The sequence below is a fragment of the Vipera berus genome, assembly GCF_964194415.1.
Source record: "Vipera berus genome assembly, chromosome: Z".
Taxonomy (NCBI): Eukaryota; Metazoa; Chordata; class Lepidosauria; order Squamata; family Viperidae; genus Vipera; species Vipera berus.
Genome location: NC_138205.1, coordinates 108,660,248 through 108,687,795, shown reverse-complemented (window position 1 = coordinate 108,687,795; position 27,548 = coordinate 108,660,248). Strand labels below are relative to the sequence as shown.

Sequence of the window (27,548 nt, the reverse complement as noted above, 5' to 3'; positions counted from 1 at the left end):
ATATTGTAAATGTTTTTTTTGTCTTTGTTGGTGTATGGTGTGTTTTTAACACGAAATGTAAATAAAGATTCATTTATTAAAAAAAAGGAGCCACATCTTTACCCAGGATTGTATAGCAACCAAATTTATCAGAAGATACATATAAAAAAAATTAATTAATCCCCTTGTGGCCTTGTTATAAATTAAATATTAAGACCCAAATACTATCATTAGATTTTTTAATGTAGTGTATCTGTCACGCTGTAAAGTTGTTTTTGGAAATGTTTCCAGTGAAAATTTAAAATCATCAAAATACTTCTTAAAGAAGTATAGGTTACACAGAGTCATAAGTAAATACATGTATTATAGATATCTTATTAGATTATGGGTAATTGTTTCACATTTGTATATTTGTACCATAATGATGCTAGAAAGCCTGAACAGGTGTATTTTTTGTAATAAAAATAGCATTAGAATCTATGTGTTGGAGAAGAAATAGCAGAACCTGGGGCTGGATTGAAAAAGAGATCAGCCTAGACCAGCTTGGCTGGCTCAGGAATTCTGGGAGTTGAAGTCCATGAGTCATAAAAGAGCCGAGGTTGCCTACCCCTGGCCTAGACTCACTATGTAACCATAAGTGAACTAGTCCTGGCTAGAGAGAAATTCCTGAAGATGGGCTCCAGCACAAGTCTGAAACCTCAGAAGACTAAACCTCTGGTCCCAGTGACCAACCCAGATTGGAACTAAATCCAACTCTCTTTTAAAGCTGTTGTCCCTTATCTAACTCTAACCAGGTGGTTATCTTACTTGAGAAGCTTCCTGTGCTTTAGTGATGTCAATTTAACTGAATCTTCACATGTGGACTTAATCTTTTATGCCTAACATGCCTCAATATACTTTATTCATTTTGCAAAGCAGTGATGACAGAAATAGTTGCACCCATGTTTGGACCCATGATTTATGATTTAGTTCAGGCTTTATCTAGATCTTAGGTAAAATGCAGTGTTTTAATAGGATCTACAGGTGAAACTCAAAAAATTAGAATATCGTGCAAAAGTTCATTTATTTCAGTAATGCAACTTAAAAGGAGAAACTAATATATGAGATAGACTCATTACATGCAAAGCAAGATAGTTCAAGCCCTGATTTGTCATAATTGTGATGATTATGGCTTACAGCTCATGAAAACTCCAAATCCACAATCTAAAAAAATTAGAATATTGTGAAAAGGTGCAATATTCTAGGCTCAAAGTGTCCCACTCTAATCAGCTAATTAAGCCATAACACCTGCAAAGGGTTCCTGAGCCTTTAAATGGTCTCTCAGTCTGGTTCAGTAGGAATCACAATCATGGGGAAGACTGCTGACCTGACAGTTGTGCAGAAAACCATCATTGACACCTTCCATAAGAAGGGAAAGCCTCAAAAGGTAATTGCAAAAGAAGTTGGATGTTCCCAAAGTGCTGTATCAAAGCACATTAATAGAAAGTTATGTGGAAGGAAAAAGTGTGGAAGAAAAAGGTGCACAAGCAGCAGGGATGACCGCAGCCTGGAGAGGATTGTCAGGAAAAGGCCATTCAAAAGTGTTGGGGACTTTCACAAGGAGTGGACTGAGGCTGGAGTCAGCGCATCAAGAGCCACCACACACATACGGATCCTGGACATGGGCTTCAAATGTCGTATTCCTCTTGTCAAGCCGCTCCTGAACAACAAACAACGTCAGAAGCGTCTTACCTGGGCTAAAGAAAAACAGACCTGGTCTGTTGCTCAGTGGTCCAAAGTCCTCTTTTCTGATGAGAGCAACTTTTGCATCTCATTTGGAAACCAAGGACCCAGAGTCTGGAGGAAGAATGGAGAGGCACACACTGCAAGATGCTTGAAGTCCAGTGTGAAGTTTCCACAGTCTGTGTTGATTTGGAGAGCCATGTCATCTGCTGGTGTTGGTCCACTGTGCTTCATTAAGTCCAGGGTCAACACAGTCATCTACCAGGAGATTTTGGAGCACTTCATGCTTCCTTCCACAGAGGAGCTTTATGGGGATGCTGACTTCATTTTCCAGCAGGACTTGGCACCTGCCCACACTGCCAAAAGCACCAAAACCTGGTTCAATGATTACTGTGCTTGATTGGCCAGCAAACTCGCCTGACCTGAACCCCATAGAGAATCTATGGGGCATTGCCAAGAGAAAGATGAGAGACATGAGACTGAACGATACAGAAGAGCTGAAGGCCGCTATTGAAGCATCCTGGTCTTCCACAACACCTCAGCAGTGCCACAGGCTGATAGCTTCCATGCCACGCCGCATTGAGGCAGTAATTGCTGCAAAAGGGGCCCAAACCAAGTACTGAGTACATATGCATGCTTATACTTTTTAGAGGTCCGATATTGTTCTATGTACACTCATTGTTTTATTGATTGCATGTAATATTCTAATTTTCTGAGATTGTGGATTTGGGGTTTTCATGAGCTGTACGCCATAATCATTACAATTATGAAAAATCACGGCTTGAACTATCTTGCTTTGCATGTAATGAGTCTATCTCATATATTAGTTTCCCCTTTTAAGTTGCATTACTGAAATAAATGAACTTTTGCACAATATACTAATTTTTCAAGTTTCACCTGTATTTAAGATTACCAGATCCTTCAACAGCACATGTACAACTGAAAAAGAGAACAAGCGGGGAGTAGGGAACAATAACTTTTTAATTTTCTTGGCATCTGCCACAAAAAAAATACATCAAAAAAATCCTGCAAAATTGTACTTACTGTAGATCTACTGGATATGAAATAGCTTTTTCCAGTATCAGAAAGATTGGGGTTTTTTTAAATTGAAGTACAGGTAGTCCTTGACTTACAACAGTACCTTAGTCAAACTCAAGACCAGAACCGCAGTGGTGATTGAGTAGTTACCTTCTTGCTTTTTCCTCAGTGGCAGCAGTGCTAGCAGAGGACAGGCAGCAGGAGTCTCTCCAACACTTGGAGCTGTGTGGCAGCGATGCCCACAGGGGTGGGCGGGCATGGCTAAAGTGCCCTCTGCCTGAGAGAGAGTGGCTGGCGATGGAAGGAAAGAGAATGGAGGGAAGGAGCTCAGATTGTGTGTTTCTTCAATTCTCACCAACAATTTCCCCACAATTTACCTCCCAGATTTATCCCCAGAGACATGAGGAAACATGAGATGAGAGGCTCACACGTGCACCAGGCCCAGGCCAAAGCTAGTTAAGAAACCTGAACCAACCTCAAACAGGAATGAACTTGTAGGCAAAAAAAAGATGCCAAACATCCGACTCGGACAAAATGGCATGAGAGAGAGATCTAAATAGCTTATGTTTTTTCTTGGTTTTAAATTTGTTTTTTGCAAATTTATTTGAAATATTTGTTCATATCTGAAATGTTAATCCTGTTGGCCCCGTGTCTTAGACATAAAGCACTCCTGAACTAATATGATATATATATAGTCTTACATGCAACTGGCCCTTTGAGGTCAACCTAATGCTGATGTGGCCTTCAATGAAATTGAGGTTGGCATTCCTGATTTAGTGACTCTTCAAAGTTACAATGGCACTGAAAAAAGTGATTTATGACCGATTTTTTCACATTTACTACCATTGCAGCATCCTCATGGTTACTTGATCAAAATTTGAACTCTTGGCAACTGACTCATAATTATGATGATTGTAATGCCCTGGGGTCATGTGATCACCTTTTGTGACTTTCTGACAAGGTCAATGTAGAAACCAGATTCACATAACTATGTTATTATCTACAGTGGCTCACTTAACAACTGTGGCAAAAAAGTCATAAAATGCAGCAACTGCCTTCCTTATCAACATAAATTTTTGGCTCAGTTGTGGTTACAAGTCGAGTACTACCTGTATTTTTCCAATCTTTATTTTCAAAAACAAAGTTTCTAGCATTTTTTCACAAATGAAGGATCCATGGTTTTAAACCAATCAAGTTTGCAACAGGAGCTGACTGAGCCCAACAGGGACTGAGAGAGTGACTGGTCCCAAAGTCACCCTGCAATTTTTCATGCCTAGAGAATTTAGTCTCTTGGTTTCTAACCTGGTGCCTTAACTACCTGATCAAACTGGCTCTTTAATTTTTCAAGAACATATGCTAATTCTAACATAGATCCTACAACACTGAGCTTTGTAAGTTTCACCATACATACATATGATAATTCATTTGATCTATAGATTATGATTGTGTATTTGAAAGAGCTGGATTGAAGCCAGTGCTGGAATTAGGAAATAAATAACTTAAATTTAAATTATTGAATAAGTTGACAGAAAAGAAAAGAAAGCAGCAGATAATTTACTATATCACGATACATAAACGTTTGTGTTTACTGCTGTTGAAAAAACAATCCAAGCTCTTTTTTTTTAAAGAAGCCATACCAGTTGCCAAGGTAAAAAGCCAAATAATATTTGATTTCAAGGTTATACCTCTTGGATGGATAACATGAGGCCGAAAAGAGGACATGTCTTACAGGTAGTCCTCGACTTACAACTATTCACTTAGTCACTGTTTGAAGTTACAACAGCAGTAAAAAAATTAATTATGACTGGTTTTCATTCATAACCATTGTTGTATCCCTGTGGTCATGTGATCAAAATTCAGTGCTTGGCTACTGGCATGGATTTAGGACAGTTTAACTGCCTGGAGTCATGTGATCACCATTTGTAATCTTCCCAGCTGGCTTCTGACAAGTAAAATCAATGGGGGAAGCCCGATTCACTTAATTAGTGTGTGATTCACTTAACTGCAATGATTTGCTTAACAACTGTGGCAATAAAGGTTGTAAAATGAGGCACAACTCAATTACTGCCTCACGTAGCAGTAGAAATTTTGGGCACAATTATGGTCACAATTCAAGGACTAGTTGTACTTTTGATGGACATCTGGTATTCCTATTAATGCTTCAACTTTCATTCTGGGGTCAGTTTTTAATACGTTTGTATAATAACTAATAGACAATAATTGTATTGCAACTGCTATGAGGGGAGAGTGGGGTATATGTTGTTATAAGCCACCCGGAATCACCTGTTAGTTGGGTGCCATATAAATTTATATAATAAATAAAATAAACCTTGGGACACTTATCCCCAAGTTGCAGTGATTTTGTTTAGATGGATATGATTTGTTATTTAACTGATGAATGCCAGCTGAAATTATATGTTCCAAGATCCAAGCCTCTTTGCTTTTGTAATTTTAACACTAATGGAGCACCCTCTAATGAGAATGTTGCTTGCTTGTTCTTGCTAAGTCTGCAGAGATAGATTGCAGGTGATCTGTTATCTGACAGAATTTAAATTCAGGAAGTTTGGACTTGTCAATTCCTGGCTGAAACGACCTAGAGCCCGTCCAAGACCAATGTTTCTCAACTTGGGCAACTTCGAAGATACATGAACTTCAACTCCCAGAATCCCTCACTAGCATTTGTTAATTGGAGAATTTTGGGAGTTGGAGTCCTCACATCTTAAAGTTAGCCAGGTTGAGAAATGTTGTCGTGGACAAAATGAGGGTTGCAGTTACACCGTATCCCCAGTCAGGCGACTAAAGCCGAAAGCGCGGCATCCGTAACTGTGCCTCTCCCTGGGCTCCGGAGAAGCTTTGAAAGCCCTCTCCCCTCCCTTTTGGTCCCGCCGAAGAGGGAGGGGCCGCGAGTCGGCGCTTCCTCCTCGCCTTCCTTTCGTGTGAGTTTAAATGTAGCGCAGAAGTGCAGAGCAGAGGATCCCAAGAGGAGGAGGAGGAGGAGGAGCGGAGTTGCTGCTTCCTCTTCAGCCACTGTTTGGACTGAACTTGAGGAGACGCGCCGAAAGGCCTCGGAGAGGACTGACGAGCGCGGCGTGGGCATGAGGCAAGGTGAGGGGGGGGTGTGTGCTATGAGGAGCTCGGAAGGGTCTGACCTGAGCGGGCGAGCGGGTCCCGAGAAGCGCCAAGCCGTGAGTGGGAGTGCGAGCAGGGAAAGACTGTTGTCGGCCCTACCTTAGTTCTCCAGGGTCCCTTTGGTTGAAGGAGGGTGGTTATTGCTCTACTTTTCTTTCTGCCCTCGCCTTAAACTCTCGCTCTCCAGGCCACCAGCTTCTGGGGGCTGGACCTTTTAGTAGAGCGTCTTCGGTTTGTTGGAACAGAAACGCTTCTTTGCACGAACGCTCAGAGACGGAACTTCGTGCCTTTACTGCTGGTCCACAGAAAAACACTGGGCGTTGTTGGGTATAAATATTCCGTCCTTAAAACTTAATTCTCTTCCATTGACAATATTTACTAAGGAAAAGTCATAAAGGATTCTCGACTAGGACCTCGGGCACCACTTTCCTTAAAAATATGCGATCCTCCTCTACGGGGTAGAATAGTGTTTTGTTTTGTTTCTTAATAAAATAATGCGAGCACACTTGAGTTTTTTTCTCCCCCCAAGAACCTCTACTGGGCTTCGAAATCAAAATTATTTGCCATCCTGTGTTGAAAAACAGTCGATTAAAATCCCATTGAAGAGTCGTGAGAAGTGGCAGCAAATGTGAGTCAAGTTTAAATTTTTATTATGGTAAATATCAATGTTACTTAACCCATGCAAGCCAAAGTTCTTTTGGAATTTTTTCATAATTTTTAAAAGTGGGAAGGGATCCTGAGAGAAAACAGGTTTAAGAAACTTTGTACTGAACTGACTTCCAAAAAGTTCATGAGATCAGTTAGGATAATACTGAGATTGTGTTTTCCAATATGAGGCTCCAAGTATTTTTTTTATCAACTCTCATCGTAAACCAGGATTGGTGATTAAAGATTAATGTGTCTGGAAGACACAAAGTGGGGGAGCTTTGAATGAATACCAATCTCAGCAGGTGGTGTTTTTTTATGTTTTCACCCTTTACATTGTAATAATGTGGCAGAATAGGTTCAGCTGTAATTCCATAGGTGCTTTTTCTCATTCTGGAAAAGCACACTTGAACTTCTTTTAATGTGCCATGATAAGGAGCAGTGAAACTGGATAGGGCTGTTGAGTGCATTGCTAGTAAACAAAGGGAATGGAGAGAATTGGGGCAAAGGTTAAGCACATTTGATTTGTGCTTAGATTGTAAGCCGCCCTGAGTCTTCGGAGAAGGGCGGGATATAAATGGATTAAAAAATAAAAAAAAATTATATGGCACATTCTTTAATTTGAGCATGTAGCAGACAAAAACCAGAATGTGCACATTCTTACTCTATAGTAATTGCAACTTACAAAATTTATAAAATAGTATTTTGTGCCCCAGCTGTGGCTATAATACAAGACCAATATGGTTAGATTATTTGATTAATGTATTTTTATGAATTGCAGCATGTTAAAGCTATTCTGGATAAAGGTAAATGCTTTAAAACAGGGGTGTCAAACTCGCAATGTCACATGATGTGTCGTGACTTATTGCAACTTTTTCCCTACTGCTGGAGCTGGGGTGGGCATGGTTTTGGCAAGATGTATCCAGCCCATGGGCCGGCAGTTTGACACCCCTGCTTTAAAACATAGTGTATGTATTTGACCAGGATGCAATGTTCTTAGAGGAATAATGCTTTTATTCAGTAATTGCTCCTAGCATTTCTAGATAATTTTTCTGAATTTTTGGGTTATAGAAAATTATCCATGCTCTGAAACTTTGGCTTACAAAAACAATATTAAATTTGACATACACGCCAGGTTTGAAATTAGGAAGAAAATAAGAGAAAATGGACAGGGGGAATTTAGTAGTTTTAAACCAGGAAGACATAAAGCCTAACTTGGAGGATGCAGAGAATCTGAAGTTGTATAATAGATAAGAGCAGGAATAGAACAAAAGTGGAAAGAGCAGTTATAGTAAGCCTTTGCAACTCATTAAAAAAAACAGTATAAATACTTAAAAGAACTATATTATAAAAAACATAGTTGCTAGCCAATTTTCTGTAGCAGTTTTTATAATATTTACAGTAACAGTAGATTGACAGTAAGAAAAATATTTTAAAATTATTTTAATATATGCAAAAATGAAGGGAAAAATGAATTCCAAAGACACTTGAAAATGCATTATCAAAAGACTAATTAAATTGTATCTTTATGTAAGTTTATACAAAAATAAGAAAAAATAGAAAAACAACAGCCTACACAGTTCAAATAGTTGAGTATTCTTCCAGTTAAGACTTTGATAAAATGCTTGTTTAAATATATTTTTGAACCATGGTTCTTATTAATCAAATACTATGCTATAAGGGACGCGATGGCTCAGTGGGTTAGGACGCTGAGCTTGTCGATCAGAAGGTCGGCAGTTTGGCGGGTCAAATCCCGAGTGCCGCATAACAGAGTGAGCGCCTGTTACTCGTCCCAGCTTCTGCCAACCTAGCAGTTCGAAAGCACGTAAAAATGCAAGTAGAAAAATAGGGACCACTATGGTGGGAAGGTAACAGCATTCCGTGCACCTTTGGCGTCTAGTCATGCCGGCCACATGACCACGGAGACGTCCTCGGACAAGCGCTGGCTCTTCGGCTTTTAAACGGAGATGAGCACCGGCCCCTAGAGTTGGAAACGACTAGCACGCATGTGCGGGTGAACCTTTACCTTTACCTATGCTATTTTTAGACCTGATGAAATATGATCTCTCATACCTCAGAGATGTGACTTTGAACTTTTAACTATAACAGCAGGATTTTGATTTTTTTAAAAAAGCTGATTTGTTAACTTGCAAAAGAGGAAAGTTGTATAGTCTTCTAACATGTTAAAGAATTGTAAGGAGTATTGTCTGTTTTCTGGAAGCTAATTCTAGATGTAGATGTCTGATCCTACATAACACTCTTAATGATGATTGATTATGATGATTATGTGTAATCAAATAATTTTTTACTCCACAGTTAGATTTTTCCCCCCAAGATGATATATCCCTTATCTGTTTTTCCAAGTCTACCAATAATGCATTCATTGCCACTGTAACCGAGTCCATATTAAACACTAATAGAAGTAAAGCAAATTTTAATTATTGTATAAAAAAGCTGAACAAGTGGAGGAACTCTATATATATTTAAGTAACAGAATAATCAGAATTGGTTAAACTATGTTTCCCTGGATATGAAAGCCATGTAAACAGAAACTAATTTTTCTTCCTGTTTTGCTGTCATAATAAATATACAAGATGTAAAGACTAAAAGATAAGCAATTTGCATTAATACAAATGTCAAAATGAAAAATATTACTTGCTATAGATCAACATAATGGAAAACCAGTTAACTGATTCATCTGAAGAACGTACGTTTCAGTATCAGAATTCCTTGCCTTCACTGCCTGTTCCTCCTCTTGATGAATCCCTAACGAAATATCTTGATGCAGGTATGTACATTATGATGCTTTCATTGACTTGAAGATTGCTTTTGATTCTATCTCTAGAGTATGGCTGGGGAGGAAACTAGCAATCTTTTCTATTGATCAGTGTTTATTGTGACGGATAATAATATATGAGAACACCTTCATGTTTCTTTAGCTGTACCATCATAAGAAATCCCACTGCTTAATTCCTGTATTGAAGGGTATCAGGAATGTATTCTTGCGCAATTTTTATTTAATTTGTATATAGACTCTGCAGTTAAAAACTATTGAAAAGTGAGTTTCACCCTATGTTAGATAACAATTCCATCTCCATTCTTTTTATGATATTTTTTTTATTTATTTAGATTTTAAGTCCTGTTTTAATATTTTAATATTTTTGTAAGTAACTCAAGAAAGTGAACATTCCTAACCCTCTCTCCTCCTCCTATTTTCCCCACAACAGCAGCCCTGTGAAGTGTGTGTGAGAGAGAGAGTGACTAAGCCCAAAGTCACGCAGCTGTTTTTCACGCCTAAGGAGGAACTAGAACTCATAATCTCCTGGTTTCTATCCTGGGGCTTTAACCATTACATCAAATAGCCCTGAATAAAGACTTTTTGTCATAGTCTAAGATTTGCAGTGGCGAAGTCTGTGAATCCTTGCAACATATTGTTATAAGAAACTGAAAATTATTTTAAACCTAAGGTGGTTTTAATTTCTAACTGTTGTAGCAATTATTGTAAATGGAAAATTAATGGGCTAAAATTTTAGTTTTACCAAACACAATTTTGTTCCAGCTGTTGCTAAAATCTGTTAATCTGTGCCCCTATAAAGACATGTATGCTTTATAAGCAATCCTCTCCAAATTTCCAATAATTCTTCTCTGTGTTCTGTAATATGTGCCTAACACATTCTTTCATTTGGAACTTGGCCTTATATCTGTAGAGTCCTGTATGGGAATTTGCCAATTGAAATGCTAGATAAAATAGGATTTCTGGGGCAGGTTTTCATTTCAGTTTTAGAAAGCAAACATTCATTTGTTAAGGAGCTAACTGATATACATGTTCAGGATACAATGTTTATCTTACAAACCAGTTAAAGAAAAAGCTACAAAAGGCAAATATGATGACTCAGCAGTTAAAGATGCTGAGTTGTCAGTTAAAAAGCTGACAGCTTGGTTCAAGACATGAGCATTACACGATGGGTGAGCTCCTATTACTTGTCCCAGCTCCTGCCTACCTAGCAGTTTGAAAGCATGCAAATGCAAGTAAGTAATAGGTGCCACTTTGGTGGGAAGGTAACAGCATTCTGTGCACTTTTGACGTATATTCATGCTGGCCACTTGACCATGGAAACGTCTTCAGACAATGCTGGCTCCCTTGGTTAAGAAACAGAGATAAGCACCATCCCCTAGAGCAGGGGTGTCAAACTCGCAACGTCACATGATGTGTGGCAACATATCACAACTTTTTCTCCATTGCTGGCAATGGGATTGGCGTGGTTTCAGCATGACGCATCTGGCCCGCGGGCCAGCAGTTTGACACCCCTGCCCTAGAGGCAGATACAACTGGACAGGGGAAACCTTTACCTTTATGACAATAGCTATTTCTGTTTGAGAGCTAGAAATAAATTTCAAATGATATGTGATTTTTAGAAGTTTTGTTTGTTTATTTGAAACTTGTTTTATAATAAAGGTGAAGCCTTAATGCTGCTTGAAGTAAAGAAGTGAATGTGTTTAAAAGATATTTTCAACCGTTTATATTGTGCAGTGAAACCTTTCCTAAATCAAGAAGAGTATCAAAGAACTCGGGACATAGTCAGAAGATTTGAGAATGGGATTGGAAAGGAACTGCATAAAAAATTACTTAAAAGAGCTACATTGAAGAGAAATTGGGTATGTTTTTAAAGAAAGCCATTTTTCCCAGTCACTGTGTATAATAATAAGAATATATTGGCAGTGTTCACACATTGCATAATGTGGGCTTGTGGGTTTGGCTTAACATGTTGTGTCATGTGTAAGCAATGCTTTATTATAATATGTTAATCCAGCCATTGTAGTTATTGTAATATTTCAGCAAGTCTTGTTCGAGTAGAATCTAGTTTCGGTTCTAGTCCCTATGATACTGAATGTCAGAGTAAAAATAATAATAGCAGAAACTAATTCAATAGCAAACATTGCTTTTCTAAATAGCCAATCTCACTAGAAATATTTTCTCTTTGAATAGATCTGAAATTATTTTTAAGTTTTATTGTTCTGTAGTGTAGGGTGAAGAGTTGCTGATTGAACATCATATATGTAATATTTCTTTGTTGTGCCAAATGCTTTCTGTTGTGCTTTTAATGTCAGCCATGGAATAGAACCTGAACTTAACAAATAACTATGTTAAGGATTTATTTTGCTGTTAATTGCTTTTTCAGTTGGAAGAATGGTGGCTGAATGCGATCTATCTTGAAACTCGTTTATCAACACAAATCTATCATAATTTTGGAGGACCAGGCTCTTTTCTTGAACATTATTGGCCAATTAAAGAAGGGACTCAGATAGAAAGAGGATGCATAGGTGTTTGGCACATCTTGAAATTCTGGGAACAAATGAGAAAGTAAGAAATATAAAATCACAATGTAGTAATTATAGCTATGGTTATTTGTCATGTTATTATGAGATCTTGCTAACATAATTTATAAGTTTAGAGTTTATTTTTTAACATATATAAAATTACACCATTGGAACTCTTAACAGGGGAAAAAAAATCCAAGCACATTACTGTCTTCTTTCAAATTATAGCTTCTGGAATAAGTGCCACTGCTTGTAGTAAAGCATAAGCATAACAGCCTGAGAGAATAGTGGGCATTTCTATAGTGCTTTTAAAAGGATAAATAGTTGTGATTTGAGTGCCTTGTTTATGTCACATTATATGGAAAGACATCATAGGGCCTAGGCCTTCAGAATATATAGTATTGAAACATATTAAAATATAGCGTTTGCTTAGATCAGAGGTTCCCAACCAGGGTGCGAGACGATACTCCAAGGGGTGCGAAAACTTGAGTTTAGAAATTTCAAAATCATACTGCATATGCACAATTTGTTGCCGTTATTTTGAACTTTTGTAATGGGTGTGAGAATATATCAAGTGTTCTAGGGGTAAGGGACATAGAAAAGACTGGGACCCAGCTTCCGGTTTGCTATTGCGGTCGCTGGAAGGCAAGCTCCATCTTCCGCATTCGGTTTTGCTCTGCTGGGGAATCCTGGAAAGGGTCAAGACTTGCCTTGTAGGGGTGACAAGCAAGGAGGGGACCCCCGCTTGATCGCAGGAGGACGATAGCCCTTCCTCTTGATCCGGGGCAGCCCTCCAAACCGGCGGACAAAAGACTGGCCATAGAAATATGGCTCGTCACTAGGCTACAGACAACTGAAGTCAAACTTACCACCAGGCACTTCTAAAGCAGTGTGGAAGAGACTGGGTGAGATCTGAACCTCTCTTCAATCCTAAGTATTTTCTTCTCCTGTAAAAGCTGCCCAAAGTATCTCCCTGTGAGGAGAGAAGGAAGGGAACTTCTATCCCACCCTGTAAGAGTAGTGGCGACTGACTATCCAGGGGAGTTAAAACACTGAAAGAATAACCTTAATTTAACTGGATTTATATGCTTCTAAAATTTGGGGACCAAAGGATTTCTTACCTTTACTGAAGATTAGTTTTTATTTACAAAAAAGGAATAAAATTAGAAAAAGGATTATAAAAATTTTGGATTTAAAAAACCTCAAACGGCATTGGTGACAACTTGTGGCCAAGTTTGATATTACAACTTCTTATTGTCTAAAGGAGAATTGACTTGAAGCCCAGACTACAGATAAGACTTTTTCAACCTTGACAAATATCAGCTATGAGAAGCTCAACTGTATTCTATACTCAGTTATAAAATTATTTTCATTCTCTGACTTAAAGCTCTCAATTTAACACACTATTAAGAGAATGTGGATGAAGACTAGGAACAGATTCTTTTTATGTTGAAAGCAATACATGAAAACATTCTTTCAGCTTGTGATGAAATAAGACGCTACAAAAAAGAACAAGATGTCAGCTTAGATATACGAACACAAATTTGGACTACAATTAAAGAATCGGAACATAAGAAGTGGAAGAAGAAACTTCAGGAGCAAGAAGAACAACAGACCAAAGGGAAGACAACCATATCAGGACAACTATGGGGATCTGGAATAATAGAGAGATGATTCGCTAGCCCTTCCAAAAAAAATGGTGACTGAATGGTCTCTTTTATTTCAAATAATATATATAGCAACAGAGGAGATCTATTTGATGACTTAAAAGAATGGACATAGAAGGTGAGCTGGCAAAGGAAGAAATCCAGAATTAGGTTGAAGAAAATTGGGGTTTTGATTTATTAGAGAGGATTTTATTTTGCTAATTTAAATGGAATATACTCAAATAGACAAGATGTGTATTTTGAATACTAGATTTTGTTATGAATTGAGATAAAAACTTGGAAGTATAAATATTAAAAGTTAAATTTGAATATTGTGGGAAATTAAAAATTGGGGAAAACAAATATATAGGATATTGATTGTCTATAAAGACTGAATATAAAAGTAAGATGTATAAGCTAAAAATTTATTGATAAATGTAATAAACATGTTTTTACTCAGTTGATATAATAAGAACTGTATTAGCTTAAATATGAAACAGTAGATATTAAAGGAAAAAGGAAATATTTGATGTTGAAATAGGGGAAATTTTGGTCATTAAATTTAAGACATTTGGAAATTAATTGAAAATAAGGATGTTATACTGTATTATTAACTAGATGTATGATGGTGGGAAATAAACTTTGATATGAATTGTGATAAAGGAAATTGGTTACCTAAAACTTGGAAATTATAAATATCAAATGTTAAATTTAAATATTGATGGGAAACTAAAAATTGGGAAAAACTAATTACAGGACATTGATTGTCTATAAAGATTGAATGTTAAAGTAACTAGGATATCTGTAAGCTAAAAATTTATTGATAAATGTAACAATGCTATTTTTACTTAATTGATATAATAAGAAATGTATTAGTTCAAATATTGGACAGTAGATATTAAGGGAAAAAGAGAGGAAATATTTGATGTGGTAGCTTGAGATTTGTACTAAAGATTTTTATATGTTATTGAATTATCGATTAACCCAGCCACCATGTTGCTTTTTAAATACTTAAATGTAAGAATAGAAAATTAATAAAATATTACAAAAAAAGTGGGAACTGCTGGCTTAGATCTTGGTTATAAATTTATGCCTATCCACGCAGCTTTAATAACTTATATATTAATTATCTTACAGGGAAAAGATGGCTGTACATAGATCCGGCAATAAGCCCCTGGACATGGATCAGTTTCGAATGCTTTTTTGCACTTGCAAGGTGCCAGGCATTATTCAAGATTCCATTACTAATTATTTCAAAACAGGTAAATGATATATCTTTATGAATCAAAGAAAGTGGCCACAATGTACTGTATATAATGTTTATCCCATATATATGGATGATCAACAGGTATATTTAGTTTGCAGTCTAAACCACATACCTGGGAGTAAAACCTAGTAGAGCTTAGAAACCTTAGAAGCAATAGCAACAGCATTTAGGCTTGTATACTACTCCATAACTTACAGTAGGCACTGTAAACAAATATAAAATAAGAGTTCATTGGAAATAATTACTCTCATTACAGTATAGAAGAGTACACTTTGGTCCAAGATTTAGTGCGTAGTATGAATATCTGGAGACAGACAAATAGTCTGATTCCTTTTAGTAAGATAGCTGATGTGAAAAATACTAAAAGGACTGAAGAATTTTTCATTCTTCAATAAAAATGCATAGCAGGATAATATTTGTGAGTCACTAGGCAAGCTGCTTTTACACATTTTCCTCTAATCTGTAATGTGGCACAAAAGTGTATTGGCTTAATTCAGGGGTGTCAATTTCATTGAGGGCCGCATCAGCATTGCAGTTGCCCTCAGGGGGCCGGGTGGGTATGGCCTGGGTGGGCGTGGCCTACTGGGTGGGCGTGGCCAGCTCTACATCATTCGCATCAAGGGTGCCTATGGGGGCCTGGGCAGGAGTGGGACAGATCTGAGGGTCTCTGGCAGGAGGAGGGTCTCTGGGCCAGGGCCAAGGCAGTGGGGGCCGTTCCTCACTGTTTCCAGGATGGCTTCACGGGCCACATGAAACCACTTCGCGGGCCGGATCTGGCCCCCGGGCCTTGTGTTTGACATGTCTGGCTTAATTTGTTCTGTCCCATTCAAGTTGCTATGGAGAGCATTTTTATATGACGATCTTGCTAGCACTCTTTGTAGCACTCTTGCCACTCCATTTCCACAGTGGCTACTGTTCAGTTGAGTGGTGAGTGCCTAGACTTTTTAACAAGAAGAAGCAGTTACTGATGTCCATTCTTGATTTCATGCCATAGATATTAGCTTCCAGAATTGTTGATGGACATGATTGCAACTGGCCATATATATAATCACCAGCACCATGGCAACTAGTGCCTCTAACACTATAGTGAAGAGGTTCAAGTAATGAATAAACAATGAGTCTTTAACGTAATAATGGGGCCCTCCAGAAAATTAAAAATAATATAAGAGCGTGTCCCTTTGTCAATAGAAGCAGTGGACAAACTATACTGCTACATTTCTATGCAGAAAATTAGTCTTAATTTTACTTAAGTCCTTAAAGGTGTATTTGAAACTTCTTTCACTAGGATTGAAGGAAACTCATCTAGTGCAGAAAGTGTATTAATCCAAATGTTTAACCAACAAGAAAACTTCAAAAATGATTAGAAAAGGAAGTATGCAGTGTACTAAAGGCGCTGACCAGGGTCTTAAATTGAGGATAACCTGTAACAGTGTTTCATATGCTTGCAGATAATTACTATCTTGCTAAAAGGTGAAGATATAGCTCATTTGAGATAAATCGGAAGTCTCCAGTATGCTGGCCTACATGGCTAATAACAGCAAAAGGTTATTGTGTGTGTCTCATCATCCTAGGAAGCATTTCATGAAGATTATACAAATGTCCATATTAATGAATTAAACTTTTTCTTTCAGAGAATGAAGGTGAATGTCCATCTCATTTGATAGTGTTGTGTCAAGGCAGAATTTTTGAATTCAATAGTTTACATGATGGTCATATTCTGAGCCCACCAGAGCTTTTTAGGTATGATTAGAATACCTTCTAAAAACAACCTATACAAATTTGACATTAATTATAATTATACTGATATTCCAAATATGCTCTATAGAAAGAAGTAGTCAATGAAGATTGAGGGAATTTAAGAGTTTCTGTATAAAACCTAAGAGGGAGATGCTGCATATTCAGCTTTGAATTAATATTTATCAGATGTTATTTTAAATTGCTTCTATGTATACTTAAGTATAGTTTATACTTAAAGGCTGAGAATTTTTAACTGGGGTTTTTATTTTCAGGGATAATTTAATCTTTTTAATTGTTTTTTAACTTTTGTATTTTGTATTGGTGTGATTTTAAAATACCCTGTAAACCGCCCTGAGTTCTTCGGGAAAGGGCGGTATATAAATCTAATAAAATTAAAAATTAAATTAAATATATATATATATATATATTCATTTTGTGGTGAATACAGATTGCATTCTTACTAAATGACTGTAATTCACAGTCAGTGTTTTCTTTTTAGGTTTTCTTATCTTAATCTTATATGTACTACTTCTGATATTTGATAAATAACTTACAGAAACTGTGAATGTTTAGTTTAGTTAATATAGACCTGGAAACTTGGTATATTTTCAGTCTTCATTACTTGAAATGGTGATTTAACAAAAAAAAACACCAAAAAGATTTGTCTTGCATGATAGTTTGCATTGGAAGTGTTAAGTATTTTTACTTATATTATTTGCAGACAACTTTCCTACATTAAGAAGAAATGTGAGAATGAACCTGAAGGGCCAGGATTGGCTGCCTTAACATCTGAAGACAGAATCTCATGGGCAAAGGTGTGGATTTTTTAAAAGAGACATTTGGTGCAAATTGATGTTTTATTTTAATAATTGTTTTTTTCCTTTTAGACACGGGATTATCTTATTAGACTTCATCCAAAGAACCTCTCTCTGTTGGAAACAATACAGAGTAGCTTATTTGTAATATGTCTAGATGATTCAAAGCCTCAAGCTACACCTGAAGATTATACAGAGGTATTTAAAGAGTTAAAGTCCACGCCAGCCTTACTAGTCTGCTCAGTTTTAAACATGGGTAGGATTGCAGTTTTGTATTAGGCTTGTATTGGTAATTTACTAAGGGCAGCATAATAAATATGGGTGAAGCTTGAGCAGTTTGGGCGATAGATTTTGGAAGTTTTGAAAATTAAAATATGTGCCTGCAAAGTTTGTTTATTCATTTTCCCCTTGGGAATTTTCTAAAGTACTCCCCCTCTCAAAAAAAAAACAGCCTCAGTATTCTAAATGGTCTTCTTTGGCATTAAGAGGGTACTGTTGGCTGCTAGGCTGCAATGTCGCACTTCTGGTTGGTATCTATAGATAGCAATTTTAAAAGTGATGATCAAATTGAAGATGCTGTAGGAGATAGTATTGGAGGTGAAGAACCCTATGGTAGATGGAGATCTTGCTGTCACAATTCAACCTGCAGTGATGTCAAGACATGAAAAGTAGGGTATCCCAGTGAGCATTTTTCAGTCTTTGAATGGCAAATGTGACAACTTTTTCTTTCAAAACTAATTATGCTAATTCTTGATTTAGATAACCAGATTGGCACTCGCAGGGAACCCAACGTTACGGTGGGGAGACAAATCCTATAACTTCATTGTCTTCTCAAATGGTTGTTTTGCAAGCAACTGTGATGTGAGTTTGTACTTTTTGCATTTCTCATTTTTTTCTCTTGTGTTTATTTAAAAACATTACAACCATTCTTAAGAAATATCTGCTTGTTTTAATGTCGCAATAAATGTATTTATAATCTATAAATCACATCTTAAAAAGAATTTGTTCATTTTGTTTCTGTGCTACAGTTTCAGTTATTACATGAGAAATATCATTGGCATAACAAAAATTATGAGCAATCCTTCTGAAAAAGACCATTGAAAACAGATAGGCGACATGTGACATGCTACTGGATTACAGTTCCTAACAGCCCCACTCAATTTGACCAACAATTATTATAGATTATCTATGGTTGTAATAGGAAAAAAAATGATGTCGATCATTTATTGCTCCATGGAGTAATGTTTATTTTATACATATCTTCCAGCATGCTCCTTTTGACGCCATGGTTTTAGTGACCTCCACTTCTTACGTTGATTCTAAGATTGTTGAAACAGAAGGGAAATGGAAGGTATGCTGTTAATTGTAGTTCCATCCTCTTCCAGTTGATAAAACCTCCGTCCTGTGTCAGATAAGTTGAATGGTTCTCTCCTTATTTCATACAAAACAGGGATCGGACAAAGTACGCAATATCCCTTGGCCAGAGGAGCTTGTGTTTAATTTGGATCAGAAGGTGCTAAATGGTATTGCTCGTGCAAAGGAGCAATATTACAAACAGGTATCTATATAAATTTTTGGAAGTCATATATTTGTGCTTAATGTTAGTACATTCCCTTTGTTTCCATTATGTGACATGAATGAGGATGAAGCAAAAGAGAAATCTTTTTATGCACAGCTGGTGATTTGTTAATTTGGCTTGCCATCTACCTGCACTGCAGCCCAGATCCATCCTGAGAGATTTTGTATCATTCCCTCAAATATAGGACACAGAGGCAGAACTATACTTTTTTCATACTTCCAGGTAATAAGTATGATTTAGAATAACAGTTTGCATTGTTATAAGCCAGAGGTTTCTATCAATAGTATGGTAGTAATCATCACTCAGAATTTCTAAAGACTTGATTCTCGAATCTTTGCTAGATGTTATCAGTTCTGTGTCATTCAAAATATAAATTTTCCATTGGTTCTCTGAAATTTCATTATTTTTCTCTTCTCAGATATCTGACTTAGAGCTTGTGAATTATGCTTTTACAACTTTTGGGAAAGCACTGATTAGGAATTACCACCTTCATCCTGATACATTTGTTCAGATTGCCCTCCAGTTAACTTATTACAGATGTCATGGACAGTAAGAATACTTTTTAAACATGTATTTCTTTTGTTAATTTTATTAAATACATATGGAGTATAATTTATGGAGCCTTTTTGCAAGTTTACAAATAGATGAAAATTATTTTCTCATCTGTATGCACTTTACATATTCTTTAGAATTATCAAATAAATACCTTTTATACATTTCTTCCTTTCTCCTTTATTTTTAATTTTTTCGCCAGCAATACAGACTTAATCCAAATATCTAACTTGTTCATTTCTTATCTTTTTGCTATTCCAACATGCACTGTTCTTCATGTTTGTATCCGTTTATCTAAGACTGTTTGTATTTTATTATATCATCAATTTTCTTTTTTAAAAAACAAAGGTATCATGTGAAGGCCAGATAAAGTAAATCATTTTTTTTAAAGTAAGATTCAAAAAGTAGAGTGGAACTACTTGGTTTCACATACTTTTTTGTTAAAAAAAATTGCTGTATCAACAAACAACTGGGCTTTTAAATTTCTATCCTTTGAGCAGTTAAAACAGTTAAGTGATAGACCTACTATTCGTTTTCTAGCCCTGGTTGCTGTTATGAAACTGCAACAACTAGACAATTTTATCATGGCCGGACAGAAACTATGAGACCATGCACCACTGAAGCAATTGAATGGTGTAAATCCATGCTAGACCCTTCAGTCACTGTGAGTGTTGTAGTTAAAGAGACTTTAAAAATTTGTGACCTTATTTTGTATTTAGTACTAAGATCTATATAACCCCCGCCCCCCAAAAATGCTTTACTCATGTATTTAATAGAAGGTCAAAATCTAGTGGAGATAAGTGCCATCTTACCTTAATAATGATAGATCATTTCATCAGCTGAATTCATAGTTCTCAGCCTGGGAGAAAGTTCAGATACTAAAGGAATCATGTTCAGTATGACATAAAGCTTGCAGTACGTCCCTCTTGAAATAAGAAATAATCTCATCCTTGTGGATATTTTAATTCCTCTTTAAAGCACAGTTGTGTTTTACCATGTTGTTTTTGTTAACTAGATTTTTTTACTCGGATGAGATAATGTATTTGCATTAAATCTTTTGATTCATGTTGATTGTGCATGTACATGTTATTTACATTATACTTGGCAAAAAGTAGCTGCTTCCCCTTTCATGGTTTTAGATATGTAAAACACAATTTTAGATATATATTTGGGACATGATCACATTACATACTTCTAGATCATCCTTCACATTTCAAGAGCAGCTTTCCCTAATCTCACGTGGGGCTTCAATTCCTATCTTCTATGGCAAACAAATGGAAGAGAGTCTGATAGGTAATAATAGAAGCATAGGAGTCAAATGGCAGCTGATTCATCCTGGCCCTTTCCCCTACTGTCTTTTGTTCTTTTCTGAAGAAATGTTTAGATATAAGCAATTTGGGTGGAATAATTTTGTTTTTCTTGTGTTCTGCAGCAAGGCCAAAGAAAACACCTTATGTTAAAGGCATTTGCAAGACATAATAAACTGATGAAAGAGTGTGAGAATGGAAGAGGTACATTTTTTTAATCTCGCAGAAGCAAAGAGATACATCCTACAATATCAAAATACCAAACTGATCTTTTACGTAACAGGAGAGAAATTTTTTAATCTACCCCTTGAGAGTAATAGTATTGTTTAGTTTTAATTATATTGAAATGACAAATAAAAGGGGTTTTTTTCAATCCAACCTCCTCCTCTAAAAGTATTGCCATATGTAAGTCTTGATCTAGAAGTAATTCTGCATCCTGGCATTAATATCTTTTTTCTTCATAAGCTGTGATTTGTTTTCTTACCTCTCCAGCTCTAATTATAAAAGTGCTAAGTAGGATCATAGAGCTAATATACAGTGTGAGCTCTCAATTGGCATCATTTTCCACCCAGCAAAATTCTCAAACCATCCTTTATACTATTCTGAGATGTTCAACAGGCTGAATGGAATAAACTCTGTCCAAGTCATTGAATATTTTGTCATTATTAATTAATTTTATATTTATCAAACAGGCTTTGATCGCCATCTCTTAGGCCTCCAACTCCTGGCCAGAGAGCACAGCCTTCCAATGCCAGAACTCTTCTTAGATCCTGCTTTCACTAGAAGGTATTGAAAAATATTAAATTTAGACTTATCTTTGGAAATAAATCATTTTATACCAACAGAACATAAGGTTTTACAAGTTGTCCACAGCAACAATTGGTACAAACAAGTATGTCATTAAGTGAAGCATTTGCTAAATGCTGATCTTATGATCTTACTTCAGCATTCCTGTCTTCATAGACCGGACATGTCAAACACAAGGCCCGGGGGCCAAATCTGGCCTGCGAAGTGGTTTCATGTGGCCCGCGAAGCCATCCTGGAAACAGTGAGGGAACGGCCCCCACTGCCTTGGCCCTGGCCCAGAGACCCTCCTTCTGCCAGAGACCCTCAGATCTGTCCCACTCCTGCCCAGGCCCCCATAGGCACCCTTGATGCAAACGATGTAGAGCTGGCCACGCCCACCCAGTAGGCTATACGCACTCTAGCCACGCCCACCCAGTAGGCCACGCCCACCCAGGCCATACCCACCCGGCCCCCTGAGGGTAACCGCAATGCTGATGCGGCCCTCAATGAAATTGAGTTTGACACCCCTGTCATAGACAAAGATTGTTACCATTGTTACTGTGAACAGTTGCTAAATGATGTAATCATGGAGTTGAAAAGATAAATAGATAAGTAATTGTTTGCTGATGGGACGAATGTTCATTGCTCCAGCAGCTTCCAGGGATTAAGGAACTGCTCTTCTTTTAAACTATTGTTGTGGAATAAGCAATTCAGTTTTTCCATTAACAAGAGTGTTTCAGAAATCTTTATAATATCAGTTTGAGCACTGAACCCCATTCATTTATTTCAGTGAAGTTCTCTAATCTTAGCAGGGAAAGCAATTATATTTATTCACTCTGCTCCTGGTCTTATTTTTTATATGCCTTCTTGTTTTGTCCTTTAAATTTGCAGTGGGGGAGGTGGAAATTTTGTTCTTTCAACTAGCCTGGTAGGATACACAAGAATTGCAGGAGCTGTTGTTCCAATGGTAAAGCACGGTTATGGCATTATCTACAGAATTAGAGATGACAGGTAACAATACCATTAACATTATTCCAAATAAAAATTGAACCCTGTTTTCCTTTGTGTCAGTGTGGGAGAGACAACTATTGTATTATTTCACTAATGAAAACTTGACTTCACAGCTACACTTGTAGGTACTCTTAACTTTCTTCCGTGTAGTTCTAAATATGATTCTTTCTCCTGAAATATTTTATCAATTCTGTCAATGATGTGATCTACTCTTGTTTATGGCTTCATGTAACTCACTAACCTAAACTGGTGATTCTCTTGTATGAATGTAGCAGGATGATTAATTCACTGGTTAATTATGCTATTATGAATTCAGACAGTAGGGTTAACTCCATAAACCATATTTCATATGAACAGACCCATATTTAAGTTTAAAAATTCAGCTTCCTAACTAGGTTTATACATTCCATAGTGATAATTTCTTGTCTTTTTCTTTATGTCTGCTGCTTATATTAAGAATAATATGCTGGGCAATATTTTAGGAGTATAATAGGATAGCTAAACTTTCTGTGAAAAACAGGTAAGACAAAGTACTTCACTCTACAACATTTCAGAGCTTTTTTATCTCATTTGAAGGTAGTTTTTTCTTCACGTTGTTGAATGTGAAACACATCTTGGAAGAGATTCTTTCATTCCAATTTTATAGCATAAATCCACCTGCCCGTGATTTGGATGTATAGTAATTGTATCCTGTAACATTGTGATTATTTAGGTGCCCAGTATTTTATATATAACCAACTGAAATGCTATGCTGATTTTTTTAAAAATGGCATTTATCTAAACAGTTGTGTTCTATTTTTCCTCTGGTAGGATTGTTGTTGCCTGTAGTGCTTGGAAGTCATGTCCAGACACAGATGCTGAAAATTTTTGTAAGGAATTGTTCCAGATTTTTCAAGACATAATAAAATTGATGGCCACAGCCCAGATGTAGAAAAAGTATTGGAGTTACAGTGCCATTTTTTTTACAATACCACATCTACTGAAAATATGAATATTAAATCCTTACTTAAAAGGAATGATTGAAGTGGACATGGTATTTGAGTTAAATATAAGCCAGGCATAAGTAATGCAAATTTCTATTACAGTAACGATGCAATTTTCTTTTAATAATCTGCAGCAGCAATGCAAAATATTAGAACTATGCAATGATAAACTAAATTTTTTAATTTTTCTATAGAAAAAGTTAAATTATGTAATCTTACTAGCAATAAAGAATGCAAAATCATATTCAAATGAATTCAATTCATTAAGTTCCTTTTTAAGTACACTAGACTGGGGAAGCATGCTTTGATTTACTACAGTGGAAATCTGTATTTTGAGCAACCATTGCATGTTTTCTTTCTATATGAAATGCATATCATGGTTTTTTTCTTGCCTTCAAAAGTAATCAGAGTATTAGAATGCTTATGAATTTATTTCAGGTAACATGGGGCTGTTGTCTTGTTTTATACAGTGGGATTGTTTAAATGCAGGTTTTCTTTCTCTATAAACTGGAAGAAGCGATCATTAAAGATACTGTATTTTCTTGCCATTTCAATGTATATCTCAGGATAACATGAATTCTTTGAATCAAATGAAAATGCAATTTATTCTTGAAATAAAGACATTCCAAAGAGCAAAAAATGTGAACATTATTCATCTAAGCTTACTTACATTGTTCCATTATGATGGGAGGGCAGGTGTATTCTTAATTACTCCACCACACAAGATAGTTAACAAGCATTCAAATGTTTTTGAAAGAATAAATACTGAAGAGTAGTGTACCTTAAAAATCCAATTGATTTCAAACTGAAAGAGATCAGTACAGGTAGTCCTCTAGTTAAGAATGTATTGGAGCCTGCCCATTCCATTCATAACTCGAAAATTCATGGGAGTGAATCTTGTACCTTGAACAAGATCACTCCCTGCTTTCGCCCATGCATTCGCTAATTCAGGGCTTTTCAAACAGTGGTACGGGTACCACCTATGGTACATTGGCACCTGGCAGGTGGTACGCAACCATCCTAGAAAAGTGGTAGCAGGGGAGGGGAATGGCAGCACTGCACAAACCTGAGCAAGAGACGGCTGGAGCTGCAGGGCTGTCAGGGCTCAGAAGCGCCGATCAGCTGGAATGTTGCAGCATCTCCAGCTTGTGAGTTACATTCAGATGCTTGGCACCTGATTCATATTTATGATGGTCACAGTGTCACAGGGTCATGTGAAGTGACCAAAACCTGCTGCAACTACCCAGCAGATGAGGGAAATAAAAACCAAACACCTCCCCACCCCCGCTGCCAATCCTCAATAGAAATGCTCAGAACAATGAAAACCTCAGACAGGAGGAAGAACGCTGCTGGGTGGGCAGGCAGGCATCTTGCTCGGCTTTGGCTTGGGGGGCACTTTTTTCCGTGCCATTGTAATTTCAAACAGTCACTAAGCGAACTTGTAAGTCGAGGACTACCTGTACTTCACTTTTTTCCTTTTTTTTGTGGTCATCAAGTTTTTGATATCTTGCTAGGCCTCCTCACACACACACACCCCACCCCCACTGCCAATCCTCAATAGAAATGCTCACAACAATGAAAACCTCTTACAGGAGGAAGAGCACCTCCGAGCAGTCAGGCAGGTGTCTTGCTCGGCTGTGGCTTGGGGGGCACTTTTTTCAGTGCCATTGTTTTCGAACAGTCATTAAACGAAGTGTTGTAAGTCGAGGACTACCTATACTTCACTTTTTTCCTTTTTTTCTTTTTTGGTCATCAAGTTTTTGCCACCTTGCTAGGTGACTGGTGGTACTTAGATGTTGCCCTATCCCACAGGTCTGCAACCCGCGGCTCCGGAGCCGCATGCGGCTCTTTCAGCCGTCTCCTGCGGCTCCCAGTTCTCTGCCATGCGCAGTCCCCCCCAAAAAAATGTAGGACTAAAAAAGTTCAACCAATCAATTCAAATATGCAGGATAGGTGCATATCTCGCCTTGGCTCCACTCTTCAGTTAAACCCCGTTCTGCGCATGTGCGCATGTACGCACATGCGCACACATTTTTTGCGGCTCCCAGTTTTTCCTTTTCTGAGGGAACCGGTTCCGAGTGGCTCTTTCACTGTTTCAGGTTGCTGACCCCTGCCCTATCCTAAAAGTGGTACAATGGGTGAAAAGATTGAAAAGCCCTGCGCTAATTCATCACTTTGTAGGAACATTTTAAAAAGGTGCATGGTATAATATGGAAACATTTTAGGAAAGGCAAATTGTTTGTCATTCTCTGGTACATTGTACACGATGGAACAAAGTGCATGACCCAGAAATATTCTAATTTTAAGCATTACATAATAGTGATAGGCAATGAGAAACAGCTATGAGAACACTCTACTTAAAATAGGTTGTCTGTCTGGATCACAACATAGTGGAATAGTGGAACACGTAGGATTTATCTTCACATCCAATTTCCACCCAGAGTTCTTACTAAATTTTGCGGAAATTTTAAATCATTAGGCTTTGTCCTAATGCCATTTGTACCTAATCGTGTTTAAAGGAGAGATTATGACAATGAAAAGACCGATATGTGGACAATTAATGGCACTTTTCTTTCACAGGCGCTGATCGTTAATACTGGGTTTAACTATAAATACCTGTTAACCATCAGAAACTGGTGTAGTTATACAGAATCCAGAACCAGTTCTAGACCCAGATTGACCATGGCAGTGCAAGTTCAGTGTGATAATAGAACATTTTATCTCCAATATGAAGCATGTTATAGGTAGTCCTCGACTTACAACAGTTCCTTTAGTGACTGTTCAAAGTTACAACGGCACTGAAAAAGTGTCAAGATCTTTTCACTTTTATGACTGTTGCAGCATCCCTAGGGTCACCTGATCAAAATTCAGATACTTGGCAAGTGATTCATACTTACGATGGTTGCGGTGTCTTGGGATTATGTGATCATCTTTTGTGACCTTCTGACAAGCAGAGTTAATGGGGAAGCCAGATTCACTTAACAACCATGTTACTAACTTAATCACTACAGTGATTCATTTAATAGCTATGACAAAAAAGTTGTAAAATCGGGCAAAACTCACTTAACAGCTTATTAACCAACTTAGCAATTTTGGGCTCAATTGTGGTTTTAAGTCGAGGACTAGCTGTACTTTTCTAAAATTTATAATGCACAAATTGGCTATTCTGGAAATAAAACAAAACCACGACCCAAATCTGACACCAAAGAGCAATGGGGGAAACTTCCAACACTATCTTGATCTCAATAGGACTATCCTTTAGAAGTGGAATTATAAAGACTATTAAATGGCTCAGCTAGAATTCATTAAAAAGCTCGTCATCAGCACACTTAACAATATTTATTGCATATTAAACTGAAACCAAGATTTCTTATCCTGAATAGAAGAACCTCATAAATGCAAAATCGTGCTTCATCCAAGTTTTGTTAATAATTTATTATTCTGTAATTGTCACTATATTCGACCTGTCATTTAATATTCTACACTCCATAATCACTATGTGTATATATTATAGTATTATCCTCTCAGAATTATGTTCCACACATCTCGATGAAGTAGACAGTGATCACAAAAGCTTATGCTATTACAAATATTTGAGACTTTTAAAGTACCAAAAGTGTGTTATTGGAATGATGAGTTTAAAAAAACTGGTTGAAACAAGTTATGTATTGATAGAAAATGTAAAGCACAATCAATGTCATAATGATTAAAATGAAATTGTTACAGATTAAGGTTTAGGCCAGACATTAAAATTAATAACATAGTTTTGAAAGTATGATGAGCTACTTAGAGATAAAATGTTAGGGAAATTCTATATTCCATATTTCTGGATCATTTCATTTGCTTTAGAAATATAGGCTTTCATGGCATCTTCTTTTGATATACCTGGAATGGAAAATTAGCCGTTACTATGGTGCCTTACTTTTTATCACTGGGAAAAAAACTCTATTATTGAAAGTAAAACTAACCTTTCTTCAGATTCCAAGCTTCCCATTTGGCTCTGCCTTTCAAATCTAACATCCCAGGGCACTCT

The 27,548-nt window shown here is 37.0% G+C and overlaps 2 protein-coding genes across 4 annotated transcripts in view; one reads left to right on the top strand and one right to left on the bottom strand.

Annotated features, from left to right (window-relative positions):
- Positions 1-5,699: 5,699 nt before the first annotated feature.
- Positions 5,700-27,548, top strand: part of CROT (carnitine O-octanoyltransferase) — a 25,359-nt gene continuing 3,510 nt past the window's right edge. The window contains exons 1-18 of one of the 3 annotated variants that reach the window (XM_081343776.1): positions 5,700-5,844; positions 6,398-6,496; positions 9,178-9,301; positions 11,045-11,169; positions 11,694-11,875; positions 14,616-14,740; positions 16,377-16,485; positions 17,204-17,297; positions 17,370-17,495; positions 18,057-18,158; positions 18,565-18,648; positions 18,748-18,855; positions 19,295-19,425; positions 19,969-20,092; positions 20,861-20,939; positions 21,428-21,521; positions 22,413-22,532; positions 23,343-24,160. In XM_081343776.1, the coding sequence (XP_081199902.1) occupies positions 9,187-9,301; positions 11,045-11,169; positions 11,694-11,875; positions 14,616-14,740; positions 16,377-16,485; positions 17,204-17,297; positions 17,370-17,495; positions 18,057-18,158; positions 18,565-18,648; positions 18,748-18,855; positions 19,295-19,425; positions 19,969-20,092; positions 20,861-20,939; positions 21,428-21,521; positions 22,413-22,532; positions 23,343-23,463 (1,839 nt within the window). In that variant the 5' untranslated portion in view covers positions 5,700-5,844; positions 6,398-6,496; positions 9,178-9,186 and the 3' untranslated portion in view covers positions 23,464-24,160. Of the gene's footprint in view, positions 5,845-5,997; positions 6,497-9,177; positions 9,302-11,044; positions 11,170-11,693; positions 11,876-14,615; positions 14,741-16,376; positions 16,486-17,203; positions 17,298-17,369; positions 17,496-18,056; positions 18,159-18,564; positions 18,649-18,747; positions 18,856-19,294; positions 19,426-19,968; positions 20,093-20,860; positions 20,940-21,427; positions 21,522-22,412; positions 22,533-23,342; positions 24,161-27,548 lie in introns of those variants that run through there. The other 2 variants (XM_081343774.1, XM_081343775.1) reach the window with 2 other exon arrangements.
- ACBD7 (acyl-CoA binding domain containing 7) overlaps positions 25,633-27,548 on the bottom strand; it is a 14,402-nt gene continuing 12,486 nt past the window's right edge. The window contains exons 3-4 of the mRNA XM_081343785.1: positions 27,484-27,546; positions 25,633-27,400 (exon numbers count right to left, since the gene is read on the bottom strand). Coding sequence (XP_081199911.1) covers positions 27,327-27,400; positions 27,484-27,546 — 137 coding nt within the window. The 3' untranslated portion in view covers positions 25,633-27,326. The remainder of the gene's footprint in view (positions 27,401-27,483; positions 27,547-27,548) is intronic.